This window comes from Thamnophis sirtalis, unplaced genomic scaffold (genome assembly GCF_051295495.1).
Source record: "Thamnophis sirtalis isolate CommonGarterSnake01/CBP01778 unplaced genomic scaffold, rThaSir2_p1.2 scaffold_4, whole genome shotgun sequence".
Classification (NCBI taxonomy): Eukaryota; Metazoa; Chordata; class Lepidosauria; order Squamata; family Natricidae; genus Thamnophis; species Thamnophis sirtalis.
In genome coordinates this window covers 40,742,504-40,757,641 of record NW_028261384.1, presented here as the reverse complement: position 1 = coordinate 40,757,641, position 15,138 = coordinate 40,742,504, and the positions used below count along the sequence as shown (strand labels likewise).

At 35.1% G+C, this 15,138-nt stretch overlaps 1 protein-coding gene across 5 annotated transcripts in view; it reads left to right on the top strand.

Annotated features, from left to right (window-relative positions):
- Window positions 1–6,821, top strand: part of OSBPL3 (oxysterol binding protein like 3) — a 101,871-nt gene extending 95,050 nt beyond the window's left edge. For all 5 annotated transcript variants that reach the window (XM_087712796.1, XM_014054350.2, XM_014054348.2 and 2 more), the window contains 7 exons: window positions 1,416–1,479; window positions 2,191–2,269; window positions 3,221–3,365; window positions 3,444–3,588; window positions 4,101–4,227; window positions 4,450–4,572; window positions 5,790–6,821. In XM_087712796.1, coding sequence (XP_087568922.1) covers window positions 1,416–1,479; window positions 2,191–2,269; window positions 3,221–3,365; window positions 3,444–3,588; window positions 4,101–4,227; window positions 4,450–4,572; window positions 5,790–5,886 — 780 coding nt within the window. In that variant the 3' untranslated portion in view covers window positions 5,887–6,821. The remainder of the gene's footprint in view (window positions 1–1,415; window positions 1,480–2,190; window positions 2,270–3,220; window positions 3,366–3,443; window positions 3,589–4,100; window positions 4,228–4,449; window positions 4,573–5,789) is intronic.
- Window positions 6,822–15,138: the final 8,317 nt, after the last annotated feature.

The following is a 15,138-nucleotide window of genomic DNA, read 5'->3' as shown; positions in this document are numbered from 1 at the left end:
AAAGGCAATATATATTCCCAGATGTCTATCAGTCATCCTGGTCATGGTAGTCCAAAAGGTGCTCTTTTTCAAGAGGCAACTGGACTTTCTGGTTTTTCTTTGGAGACTTTTTGCTTCTCATCCAAGAAGCTTCTTTACCTCTGAGCTTCTTCAGCTGAAGACGCTTCTTGGATGAGAAGTGAAACGTCGTCAAAGAAAGTCCAGTTGACTCTTGAAAAAGCACCTTTGGGATCTTTCCAGATGGTGTCAGTATAAATAATAGTGAACTGGGTAAATGATATTAATTTTTAATCCTTTTGCAAAAAAATCAGTAATAATAGTATCAATATTTCTTCAAATAATTATTTTAGCATTAATTCCTGAAATTAGATCTATGTTTCCATGTAAATACTGAATGCTTTTTTGAAATAATCAGTAAATTTACTTGGAAAAAAGAAAAACTTGGAGATTTTATGAAGACATTTTCTGGCATTTTAATGATTGTACCAGTGAGTTACGACTGGTATGCCCTGGTATGGGTGTACCGGTGTCTGCCGTTCCGGTACAGTGCTCTGGAGGGCCCACCTGCCCACCCCCTCTCCTTACTTCTATTTGAGCCAAAAGAGGCATTTGTACACGGAGCATACGGCGCCTGTGCAACGCTCTGCCAAGCAGCTGGAGCGTCGCGGGCAGTGGGTACACATGCACTCACTGTGCACATGCATGTGGTGGGCTCCCGTCTGTGTTGCAGCGTACCGGTTGCAATGGGATCCGGAACCCACCACTGGCTTGTACATAAAGGATGGAACATATCCATAACTTAGTCATGAAGAGGAAATAGTTTGCATGAAAGTCAGGAACACAAGGTTCTAGAAAAATCTTATTGCTGGAAAAAATTGTAAAAATAAGTTTGAGAACAACATGTGTTTGCTTTTAACAAAAATAGACCCTTTTATCCAAAGTCCATGACTTATTGTATCATGGTTTTATACAAATCTTAGAAGACTTGATTATGAATCTTAGCTGTATTTTTCCATTTGTTTTGTTTTCCCCACTTACATTTTTCTATATCTTGGATTTTATTTAATACAGGTCTTTTTAATTCACACTTCACCTAATATATAATTTTATATAAAGGATTTTTTCAAACACGGTTTCTAGCAAGTCAAATCAAAATTCATTTACGATTCATTCTTCTTTTGCTTTCATGGCATTTTTCCTATCATTTCACTGAATCCTTAACCTATTTTATTCATTTCTATTATTTGTTTTAAATTTTTTGCACTACTTTATTAATGAGTGGTTTTTATTTTAATAGCTCCCCCTTGTGGGGTATCTTTTTTTTCAAAGAAAAATGAAGCCATTTCAAAAATAAATATGAGAACAGAAAGTAAGGTTCTAAATGTAATTGTAACCTTACCTTCCTTTCCCGTTAGGTCAGTCATCACCCAGCTATATCTGCATGTCATGCTGAATCTGATAACTTTATATTTTGGCAAGGTAACTCATTAATTTATATCATCAATTTTTGAAATGCAAGAACGAAAGAGGAACATGTTTGGGTAGTATTATAATAATTTGGATAATAACCCAACTTTCTATTGAGACTTTAAAATGCAGTTTTCCCCCACAACTGTGGAACCTGTTTTAGGATCAACATGGAACCTTCAGAAGCAGGATGGAAGTTTCTGAGAAAATAACATTGGCTGTCATGCACCATCCTCCACAAAGAGAATGTCCCGCTATATTCAGCAGATTTACTTTGAAGTCAGATTAGTTTAGGGAAGCAACCTAAGTAAATACATTTGCCCTAGTTGTCATTTCTATATTTTTTAATCTTATTAGTGATGATGTTTATTTTATTGATATTAAGTTTGAATGGGATTTGCACATTTGGTTTTTATTTGCATTGTGAAATACTGTGATTGAATTGCATACAGCGTAGAACATAATAAATGTTATTGTCAGCAGGATGGCTCCCATCATAATATACATCAATGTTCAGCTCTGCTGAAAAGATAAAAAATGCATGTTACATTGGTTTTATATGTTTAACAGCACTGTTGTAACCTTAAAGGTTGGTGTTATCTTATGATATTATTTTGATAGTTTAGGGCTTATAAACTGAGCCCTAAAAAAGCTTAAGTATAGACAGAGTATCAAATATTAAGGATTTGTTTAATTTTGTTGATTATTTTTGTTTAATTTCAGATATCAGATGGAAAAATAAATTCTGGGGAAAATCCATTGAAATAGTACCAATTGGCACAACACATGTAATTTTGCCAGGGTAAGATTTCCAGTAGCAAATATGATAGTTGGATTGCTAGCAAGATCACCTTTTACAACTCAATAGTTCTTAAGCCTCATTTTTCACTTTCTTTGGCCTAAAAAAACATAAATTATAGAAACTGACTTTTCCATATAGATTTTCTCATGTTGATAAAATAATCTTTTCTGTGGCTTGTTTCCTATTAATCAGATAGTTAATGTGAGCTAATTTTGTGACATTTAAATTTTAAATTATTTTTTTCCATTTTAGCATTTGCTTAAAAAACTATATTCTTGATTACTTAGCATTATTATTATTGCTTTATGGAGAATTAGTGAAAGAGCAGTATTTTTAAAGAACTTTGATTTAGCTACTTTTTTAATTCAGTAAGTCATTTACCCTATTCCCCTGAAAATAAGCCCTCCCTGGATAATAAGCCTAATTGGGCTTTTGAGCACATGCGCTTAAGTAAGCCCTCCCCTGAAAATATTGCAATACAGCAGCAGCCATGAGGTGACCATGCTCGCCATCTCTTGCACCTCAAAAATAATAAGACCTCCCCGAAAATACGGCCAAGTGCTTATTTCGGGGGTCAAAAGAAAATAAGACCCTGTCATATTTTCGGGAAAACATGATAGTAAGTCAGTATTTTTCTCAGGAATATTGGAGGGGTGATCACATTGTGCAAAGCCATAATTCGCTTAGTCATTGTTTATTTATTTACTGAATAAACTGAGACTGGATGAATTTATGTTAAGTGATAAACATATTTTATAAAACACAGGTGGATTCACATGCTAAGCCATAATGCTATAAAGCACCATATTGTTTAGAATATGTCAAGCAAGCAGTTTAGGCTGTTTCTGAAAGGATTAAATCATAATATTTTATTGAGTATTTTAGAAAAATACTTTATTATCTTTATCTTTTTCTTTCTTGATGTGCATATAATTCTTCATTTGACTCCAGTTTTAAGGACCATTATGAATGGAATAAAGTAACATCTTGCATTCATAATATTTTAAATGGACAACGATGGATAGAACACTATGGAGAGATTATAATCAAAAATCTGAATGATGATAGCTGTCACTGCAAGCTTACTTTTGTAAAGGTAATTGAGACTTATTTTGGTTTTTATCTTCTATTTTGTTTTGAACTTTTAATACAGATTTTGCTCATTTTTCTCCAGACTAAATATTGGAATCGCAGTGTTCATGATATTGAAGGCAATGTTTTAGACAAAAATGGAAAAGTAGTACATCGACTTTTTGGAAAATGGCATGAAAATATTTATTGCGGAACACCATCTTCACCAAACTGTATCTGGAGAGCAAGTTAGTGACTGATCGGCCATTTAATTTTTAAGTTTGACATATTATTGTTGTTATTATTTATTATAGTTTGTTGCACTGTCAGACGTTCAGACTGGATTTGGCATTTTTGTCTACCTAATTAGTCCTTTCCAAGGACCTGGGATAGACAGATGTGGATGTTTGATAGTATTACGGATAGCTGCAGTATGTAAGCCGATCAGATTCAAGAAATATTAGATATGAAAAAATAGTACCACTATTTTTAAAGTATATCAAAAGCATTAAAATGCGCATAAAATTTATGTTGCTCTTTTAACTGTTGCTGAGAATAAGACAGTTTTAGAATTATTGCAACTAGCTTCAGACATAGAGTTTTAGAATTTGAAAGCTGAGGTACCAACACAAACACAAAACCAACCCTTTGGCACTTGCTATATATGTTTTTGTTTTTAAACTAAGGCTTTAATATTTTAAGGGTCATGGGGAAAAGGTATAATTTTTACATAAGAATTTATTATGTTTTTCATTTGCAGATCCAATGCCTAAAGACTACGAACAATGGTATGGTTTCACACAGTTTGCATTAGAAATAAATGAATTTGAGTCCATCAGTAGACCACTGTTACCACCTACTGATACCCGATTTAGGCCAGATCAAAGGTAATTTTTTAAGCAAAAACTATTATATAAACAAAATGCAGGAAAATGTTATTATAGTCAAGACTTTTTGCTTCATCAAAAAAAAAGATAATTCATTCTAATTATGGAAAAAGCACTGATGATAGCCATTTGTGCCCAAATGCCCTGTGTAATATGATAAGAGATTACACAACCTTAGTATATATCAATATTGTTTGCTCATGTAATATTGTATTATAACAGGTTCTTAGAAGAAGGAAATATTGAAGGGGCAGAAATACAAAAACAAAGAATTGAAGAGCTGCAGAGAGCACGGAGGAAAGTTCTAGAAGAAAGCAATATAGAACATCATCCTAGATTTTTCAGGTAATTTATAATATGACAGGTTAGTTTTTTTTATTGAATAACAGATAAATAAAATAAAAAGTTCTCATGTAATACTGCTTCATGATGAGGGCTTCTTTATAGATGTTTTCTGGTTAGAACAGGCTATAGGAATGAAACAAATAAAACAATGTTTTATCTCATAATAAAATGACAAAATTTTAAATAGAAGTATGTCAGAAACAGCATGAAATACAGATAGTTCTTATCACCAAAATTGAGCCCAAATTTCTGTTGCTAAGCAACATAGATGTTAACTGAATTTTATCCCATTTTATTACCTTTCTTGCTATAGTTGTTAAGTGAATCGCCACAGTTGTTAAGTTAGTAACATGGTTATTAAGTGAATCTGGCTTCTCCATTGACTTTGTTATCAGAAGGTTGCAAAACACTCTGTGACCTTGCAACTGTCATAAATATGAATGAGTTGCCAAGCATCTGAATTTTGATCATGTGACCATGTGCAACCGCCATAAGTGTGAAAAGTGTGTAAGTTACTTTTTTCAGTGCCATTGTAACTTCAAACCATTACTAAATGAACTGTTGTAAATGAAGAACTACCTATAAGGAGTAAAGGGGAGAAATTCATGAATAGAATATTGGAAAAAAATACCTTGTTCCACTCTCTCTGTTCAGAAATTCATTTCTTTTATTATTTTGATACAAATTACTCCTAAGTCTTTTTCACTGTGTAACAGTTCTAAGAGGTTGAAGTAGAATTAAATGCAACAAAAATGATGGAAATTTGGTATCTCCTTACCGGTAGTCTAACACGTGACGCACCAGATATTGCTCAACTGCAACTGCTAATATCCTACTGCATTGGGGATGATTTGAAGAGAGGTTCAGCAACATCTAGACATTCTATTGTTGTTGTTGTGAAGTTGTGTCCGACCCATTGTAACCCATGGACAACATTCCTCCAGGCCTTCCTGTCATCTACCATCCCCTGGAGCACATTTAAGCTCATGCTAATTGCTTCAGTGATTCCATCCAGCTACCTCATTCTGTCATCCCCTTCTTCTTTTGCTCTCAATCTTTCCCACCATTAGGCGCTTCTCCAGCGAGTCCTTCCTTATCATTAGGTGGCCAAAGTATTTGAGTTTCATAGACACTCTATTACCTCTGTCTATTAGAGAAGAGAATAAAAGCAGATGTGTTAGCCACGAAACAAAATTGCTTTCTTTACTATTTTACAGGAAATCTGCAGATGACTCTTGGGTAAGCAATGGAACTTACCTGGAACTTAGAAAAAACCCTGGATTTTCCATGCTGGATAATCCTGTGTTGTGGTGAAAAAGAATCAAATGAAGAGGATCTTTAACAATCCTTTTGTTTGTAAGGAAGAAAATAATGCATATAACTTTGATCTTATAGACTATTACTTAAGACTTTGGCATGCATGTATATTTACTTCATTCTGTTTCTCTTCTATTTCAAAATTAATATTTTTTCAAAGTTACAAAAATAATTTTCTTTATATATAAATCGATGATTACTGAATGTTATTTTTAAATGGAGACAAGAGAGATTAACACTATTTTTCCAAAGGATGATGCAAGTAAGATTTAATGCCTTATAAAGTTGTGTGACAAATATTATGAGTCAGCAGCATTTTCCCGCACAAACACAAATAGCTGACATTGATCCCTCAGCAGGGCAATACCAAAGCTGCTGTTTATTTATTATGTCTATTGTTTGAATTTAAACACTGGACTATTTTTCAATAGATTTGGTACCTTAATATTGTATCTAATTTAAAAAAAAATTCAAAGAAATAATGTAAGTGGTAGTAGTATTGGTAATTCTACTGCCTTATAAAAAAGATAAAGAACTTTGGGAAGTTCTCTTATGACTTGATGAAATGAACTGAAAACCGTTGAAGAATTGAAGAGTTTAGCAGAACTTTAACAGAAGAGATTCCAAGAAAATTGTGTACCAAATTTTTATCATAGGATGTATATGGATAATGCTGTATAGAAAGCCACTGCAACTCCTTTGAAAGAGATACTTTAAAAAGCATACAAAGCATGGTCATGTCTTTTTTTCCTTCTCGGCTTGTGTGGCTGTTTTGGAAAGTTGCTTCAAGCTGCCTTCTTATGTGCATGGATGCACAGATATTTTACTTGATATGGAGAGAGCCATTCAAGTCTGGAAAAAGGCATGGTTGCTTGAGTGATTCATCTGTTCTCTCTCTCTCTCTCTCTCTCTCTCTCTCTCTCTCTCTCTCTCTCTCTCTCTCTCTCTCTCTCTCTCTCTCTCTCCCTCCCTCCCTCCCTCCCTCCCTCCCTCCCCCTCTCCCTCTCTTTTGAAAGTCTTAAAACTCTACAAACATAGAAAAATACCTCCTCCATTCAATCCCATTCCTTGATGGTATCATGCTACTTGGCAGACTCCTGTGAGTTTCCAGAAGCTGGAGATATGAAATATATAACCTTGATCTTTCAAACAATGCTCCTATCTAATCTAGAACATGGATAAAAATGACCAAATGAAATAATCTGACCTAATACTGATAGAACTTTTTAGTTTCACTCTGTGGATTTTCCTCTTTAAAAAGTAATTAAGACAATATAAAAATCCTTCATTTTAACAATTTGCAAAACAATTATGTTAAAAGACAAATGTTTTTCTAATACAATATTTTGGTATTTTCTACCTCTTCTAAACAGCTTATTTAATATGTTATATTTTTTTTTAAATGACCATCTGCCTTAGATAAACATTTGAAAATATATGACCTTGCTTTAAATCTAGTATTGGGTGATTATTTGTCTTGTACCAAATGGTTATGCGTTTTCCAGTACCTTGATTTATATTGTAATATGTTCATTAGCAGACTTAGCCAGTATCAGAAATAAACAAAAACAGCATTTTGGAATAAAATTGACAACCTTTTCTTTATTAAATTAATTTTATTTTAGTATTATGTATTATATTTTAAAAATTACTGTCTCAACTCTGACTTTTTGTATAAGCTTCAACATTTTGTAGTCTGCAAATCAAGTAATAATGTTGGCATACAGTGTTGAATAATTTTATTGGCAAAATATTTGTTACAATTTATAAATATGGAGGATAAATCAATTGATTTCAAAGAATACATCAAAAATTACTGCATTGATCCAAACCATTTCTAGGGAACAACTAACTCGGGGCAATTGTCTCAGCCTTCATATTTGGAGAAACAAATAGATTACTTGGTTTGAATCTGGACATTAGAAGAGTTTCTTGCATTAGCATTTATTATATAGGTAGTCCTCATCTTACGACTAAAATTGAGTCTAAAATTTCTGTTTAAGTCAGAAGTTGTTAATTTTGACCCATTTTATGACCTTTCTTGCCAGAGTTGTTAAATGAATTATTGCAGTTGTTGAGATAATTGTTAAGTGAACTGACTTCCCCATTGACTGCTTGTCAGAAGTCACAAAAGGTAATCACATGACTGCAGAATACTGCAACTGTCATAAATATGAGCCAGTTGTCAAGCATCTGAATTTTGGTTATGTGGCCATGGGGCTGCTGCAATCGTGACTAACTGAACAAGTGCAGTGATTCACTTAACTAGCAAGAAAAGTCGTAAAATGGGGCAACATTCACCTAACCAATGTCTTACTTAGCAACAGAAATTACGGCTCGATTCTAATCCTAAATTGAAGATTACCTGTAGATCATCATCTGAAAACAACCAGTTCATTCTAAAAATTCCATCAATTCTACATGATACAGCATTGCAACAATTTCATCAAATCACTTTTACCAGGAAATGGCAAAGCAGGGGATTTCTCTTTTTCCACATTTGCAACACCTTTATTTTAGATTCTTAAAATGGAATGTACAAGAAGTACGGGAGGAGTGTAGCATTAAGCACCTCCTCAGAAATTTTGAATCTTGGCATAGCCAGTACATAGATCACCTGAACTTAGACTTTTAGAGCAAGCATCTCTTTTTCTCCTTTTTATCAATTAAGTATTTGTACCCTATGAAGCTTCTCTTAAATATCTGTCCAAGAAGCTAAAATAGGATTGTTCTGCCTACACATACACATACTCTGCCTGTCTTCACACATTCATTCATCTTTTTACATTAACTCAAAAAGTATTTTAACAATATTTTGACTGTCAGTTCTGTATTTCATATTATGTGATTATGATGCTTTTAAAAAAGTGATTAAAGTTTCCTGCAGCATTCTTTAGGATTAGTAATTCTAAAATATATTAATTCTTATGAATATTTATGTTTTTTAAAGTTTCCAAACAACCTCCTGTATTTTGACAAGCTTACTGCATACATTTGTAACATATTTTCTTTAATTTACATCATTTTTGTATTCTATTCAGCTATGAATTTCACTATTTGCTTAGGGTTTTTTTAATGAAAGGAATTGGGAAATTCATGCTGTAGGTAGAATCAGAAGCAGTGCTTTCCTCTTGATTTTTAAGCTCAATTTATAAGAAAAGAAGACAGGTTTTAAATGACAATGATAAAATAAGAAAGAGTCTTAGGGCACTTTATTTATATACATCCACTAGCTATAGGAGCCAAGCAGAACCAATCAAGACAACAATTCCCTCTGATATGCCTTTCTCCAGTAATTTAGCTTTAACACAGAGACACAGAACTCCAATTGCATACATTGTCCTTACAATGGAAAATATCAGATCAGAGCCAATTCTGCAACAATTTTTATGGCAGTGACTCATTAAAGAATCACTTGGTTGTTAAAAAAAAATCCAGCTTCCCAATACCGTATTTTTCAGAGTATAAGACGCACCTTTTTCCCTCAAGAGGCTGAAAATCTGGGTGCATCTTATACACCGAATACAGCATTTTTACTTCCTGAAACCCTGCCCTTCACCAAAATGGCCGTGCATAGCCTAAGAGGCTTCAGAGTGCTCCTGGAGGCTGGGGAGGGCAGAAATGACCAAAAAACAGACCGTTTTTGCTCAATTTTGTCCCCTCCCAGCCCCCAAGAACACTCTACAAGCCTCCTACAGGCTATGTATGCCCCTTTGTTTTACGAAAAAAGGCGAGGAGGACAGCAGAATGGAAAAACTTTTTTTAAAAAAATTGCCTCTTCAAAATCTTGGTGCGTCTTATACTCTAAAAAATATGGTAGGAGTTTTTTTGCTAAAAATCAGCAAAAAAATGTAAATCGGAATCATATGAGTGCAGGATGTAGCAACGTTATAAATGTAAGTTGGCTGCCAAGTGCCTAAAGTGCAACCGCAGAGTCATAAGTGTGAATATTGCTCAAAAATAATTTTTCACAATGCCTTTGAATTACCATTAAATGAACAGACATAAATGAAGGACAACCTGTAAGGGTCATTCACATTGGTGATTATTTAAAGTATTTATAAAAGGTAAAAAGAACCTAACTAATGCAAATAATGGTTAAAGACATATTACACCATCACCATAATATTCTACTAGCCCTTCAGGTTTTGCAAGACAAATGCTTAAAACATTGTGGTGTAAGACCATATAAACTCTGTCTGCTTATATTCCTAAATTTCAAATGATCCAGTTCTGTGTTCTGAATCATCAGGATTTTAATATCAATTTCTAATGTATGTAATTTGTGGGCACCAAAAGGGAGGAAAGTTCTCTGAGAACTGATATTATTTCATATTTACATAAAAATATTATATAAGCAGGTGGATGGTTTGTCTAGTATCTGACAATTCTGCACTGAAATAATTCTCTTTTTGATGGCAGTAATCCAGGTAATCTTACAACATTGGTACAGAATTAACTCATGTACAAATTCAGTTTTAAACAAAATGTGTTCAGCTACTTTATTGGCTATAAACTACAGCAATGGAAAATCCATGTCTCTATAATCTCTTAAGGGCCAGTAAGCCACACACACACATATGGATCAGGACATAAATTGCCATCTAGGTTGCAATTATAAGTTGTGCTTTGTTTTTGAGTATGCAACTGTTTATCTAAAATTAAAATGTGAAAATATAATAACATACAAATACTTGAAATTTTTGCAAATATAAATTTTGAAAAGGAAAAATTAGTTCTAAAACATGAAAAACTGAAATTTTGATTTGATCTTAAAATTATGAGACATTACAATATGAACTTCAAGTTAAATTCTCAGAAATTGGAAAACCGGATTCTCAGTTTTCTGAAGTTTAGAAATCTTGAAGTACGACATTTGAGATATGCATTTTTGTACAATAATTTAAAATTAAAAGAAATTGATGGTGGAGCATTTCATATGACTGGGACCACTACAAAAAAGTAAATCTTAAAATGCATAACTGTACTTTTTTAACCAGACCATGAATCTGCAAGCAGCACTTAAGATGTTTATATGTCCAGTGAGGCTCATTTGGGAGAATAAAATTATTATCTATGCTTGGAGCAGGGGTGAAATCTTCCTGGTTCGGCTGAACCAGCATGGATTATTGTCGTTGGTTCTGCAAACCAGTAGTAAAAAAAAAAAAAGTCTTCCAAGGATCAGGCGGCTCACAGCTGATCTACATGATCATTGGGGGAAAAAATCTGCTTTTTAACGTCTTTTTTTCCTGCTGGTTGGCCATGCCCACACAGTCACATTACAACCCCCCCGAAACCAAGCCACACCCAGTGAACCAGTGGCATAAATGTTTACATTTCACCACTAGCTTGGAAGCAATTGGTTGACATATTTAAATATACAAAACTGCAAATTTTAAAAATTCATTCACTTGAAATTTAAAAATAGTCCAACGTTCCTTTATATTTTAGCCATTGTAGCATTAATTAGATGTACTTTATATCTACTCATACAATGATTCCTACATTTTATTGTTGCCAGTTACTTGTGATTGAGTTTGTAGTGGTTATTCCAATCTTTAATAAATATTCAAGACATTGTCTAAAATGAATGCTATTAAATAATTGTTTAAACTGAGAATCTAGATGAAAAACCTAAAACAGCACAATTTTTGCAAAAACAAAATAAGGCTCTATATTGTGGTAACGCAAGCTTGATCCTACACTCAGATCATACCAAGTAGCATGCCCAGATCTAAATGTGTCTTTCCTTTTTTTTTTTGTCCTTTTAGCCAATACTTTTTGAAATCTAGAACACATATATGTTTGCTGCAGAGAGAATCCACCTCCCTGATTCTTATGTTACTACCTAGAAACTTGGTGCTTGCATGCAACAAGCAGAGAGAAAAAATCAGTTCCTCTGCAGCCATTGGAAAGTTTCATTTCCTCCAATTGCATATTCACATTGTGAGTAAATGCAATTTCTTATGCATTCTCTATCCTAAATTTTGCTTCTTTGTTACAGAAGATGACTGCATGCTTCCTGTCTTCCTGCTCATTGTTTAGCTAGCATTAATTCCATTTCTGAAAACATCACTTACCGTGTTTCCCCGAAAATACGAAGGATCTTATTTTCTTTTGCCCCACCAAATATGTCCTTGGGCTTATTATCAGAGAGCACTTATTGTTTTGGGGTTGCTGGGCGGCTGCTCCCTTGCGAGCAGACTCCCAAAGAGCCAGGCACAGCCTCAAGCAGCCATGAGGTAACCACGCTCACGAGCAGCTGCCCAGAAAATTCCCTCTCCAGCCGGGCAGTGCGCCATTCACTGACCTAGGGGGTATCACTAAGGCGGGAAGCCACATGGCGCTCTGCTTGCCCTCCTGCTCCCGCGGCTTGGCACATTTGGGATACCCTCTAGGTCAGTGAATGGAGCTCTGCCTGGCAGGGGTTGTGCGAGCGCCTGTTCTGCCCCCAGCAGAACCAAGCCCTTGCACAGCTCTCCCAGGACACCACCGTCTGACGCCACCACGCTCCGAGCATAACTTCCAAACTCCAAAATTCGGCTGCTGAGTCTTCCAGCATCGGCCGCTCTAGGAGTGCTCTCTATGGTGGGCCGGCTGCCGGACAGAGAGTCTTCCGGACAGAATCTTCCAGCAGCAGGCCCACCATATTTAACTATTTAATAAATTTATAGGCCGCCCAATCCCGAATATAGAGCACTCCTAAAATAGCCGATGCTGAAAGACTCGGCAGCCGAGTTTTGGAGTCTGGAAGTTATCCTTGGAGCGTGGCGGCGACGCGCAGTGGTGTCCTGGGAGAGCTGTGCAAGGGCTTGGTGAGGCTGGGGGTAGAATAGGCGCTCGCGCAACCCCCCTCTCAAGCCGGGCAGAGCTCCATGCACTGACCTAGGGGGTATCCTGAATGTGCCAAGCCGCGGGAGCTGGGGGTGGGCAGAGCATCACGTGGCTTGGCGCCTTAGTGGTACCCCCTAGGTCAGTGAATGGTGCTCTGCCCACCTGGAGAGAGGATTTGCCACGCAGCTGTTCATGAGCGTGGTCACCTCATGGCTGCTTCGCCCCTGAGGCTGTGCCCAGCTCTTTGGGAGCAAGGGAGCAGCTGCTCGGCAACTCCCCCCTCCGGCCAGGCAGTACGCCACTCCCCAACCTAGCGGTATCCTGAAGGCGGCAAGCAATGTGAGTGCCTTTCTCCCGGCTCCTGCGGCTTGGCGCCTTTGGGATACTGCTAGGTCGGTGAACGGTGCTCTGCCTGGCCGGAGGGGGGGTGTTATCCAGGGGGTTTCTTTTCAGGGGTGCGCTAATATTTTTGCCCACGCAAAAAATGTGGCAAGGCGTTAGTTTTGGGACAGGTAGTATTTTCGGGGAAACATGGTACTAAAAAAAAGGTAAAGCAAAAGCAGATTAGATATACAATTTCTTAGGAATTATTTGAAGCTTGCACAAGTGTGATGTGATAAGATTCAAACTTTTTTCTCAAATGATTGCAGTCCCCAACATTTATATAACAAAACCCAGCTTTGAATCGTAACTTTAAAACTAGTCCTGCAAATAATACATACAGTAGTACCTGTTTCATTTTATTATCATTTTTCTGTGGTATACACTCAGTTGTTTGCAATTCTTTTTTCCAAAATTTCATCAACCTTGCTACATTGTTTCAGGACTATTTCATATTAAAATATTGACTTCCTGAAAAAAAACTTCAATGAAATAATATATTTTAAACTAAACATGCTTAGGAATGTTTGAATAGCAGCAAAGATGTTTCCTTTCAACATTAACAGTAGCACTCCACTATAAAATCAATAGTCAATGTTTTCTAAGTATAAAATTCTACATAAAGTTGATGCAATTTTCAAATCTGAGCACTTGCATTATTTTACCGATGGAATGATTTAAAATTAATTATTTAAAATGGTTTCCACTTTTAACTCTATTTGAACTGCAATAAGAATATTGCATTTCTTTTAAAATAGGATGTTTGGATGGAATAATTCTAACATACATCAAACTCATTGGGCTGCACCTTGATTTTATTCATAGATGAATAAATCTCACTCTAATCTGAAAATTAGGTTAGTCATAACCAATGGCGGGATTCAGCCAGTTGGCACCACTTCAGAACTGGCTGTTAACTTTCTGAGCAGTTTGATGAACTGGTTGTTGGAAGAAATCATTAGGGAAGAGAACCGTTAAATTATTTGAATCCCACCACTGGACATAACTCAATTCTATTGATTTCACTAAATCAACAATTTAAGTTTGAATTAATCTGATAGAAACTCTCAAACCGTACTTACTTCACCACAAAGGGTATTTTGAACCATCTGTGTTCTGCATATAAAATAAAAACTTTCATATTTGGAATTGGGGGAATTTTAATACATTGGATATGTAAATGCCCCTTACATTTTATTTACTTAAATATTTATATTGTAGAAAATTAAGTTGCACGATGTAAGCAAATGAAGTGAGGCTTTCTAATTTGGGTAATATAGTAATGACATTCTTGTACTTGGATATTTTTTTGACATCTATAAGTTTTAAAAGGGCAGCTAGGCTTGTGTGAAGAAGGTAGAGCGTGATAAAATCTGCATCCATTTTAAGACATAAATCAAGCAGAAAAATAATGTAAATTAACTTTGGATTTTTCAGTAAATCAATCTTTATTAGTTTCTTCCTTAAAAAACTATTTTTAAGTTCTCACTCAAAGAGCAACAAATCTATTGTTCTTTCTCTATAATTACATTAATACTTATGTCGATTTCTGTTTTTAAATGTTTCAGAATCTTCTTGTTAGTGTGAAGTATTTATCCCATATCTCCTTAATTCTCATATATTCATGCATGCTTGATCCATTTTATTCCAATATTAATTGTTCAAATTAATATCATACTATATTGATTTTATATTGGGAGGATATTAACCCTGCTGATGTACTATCTTGCGATTAAAAATCTCATTAATTGCTGCATTATGTAATTTTTTTTTTGAAGTTGCAGTTTTCTTCCAGGTTTTCTTATTATATAATGAAAGAAATCCTGATCTGACAATAGATTTTATCTCTGTAACCATGTTTATTATTAATAAATATTTAACATCTCAAGCACTGTGTTGCATCTGATTTTTTTAAAAAACATTATTGGAAGTATGCTTTCAAGTGAACAGGATAATTGGAGGCCTGATATAATACACCCGTATCATTGTGTTCCCAACAAAATATGCTTTGAAGTTTATATAATATCTGTCCAC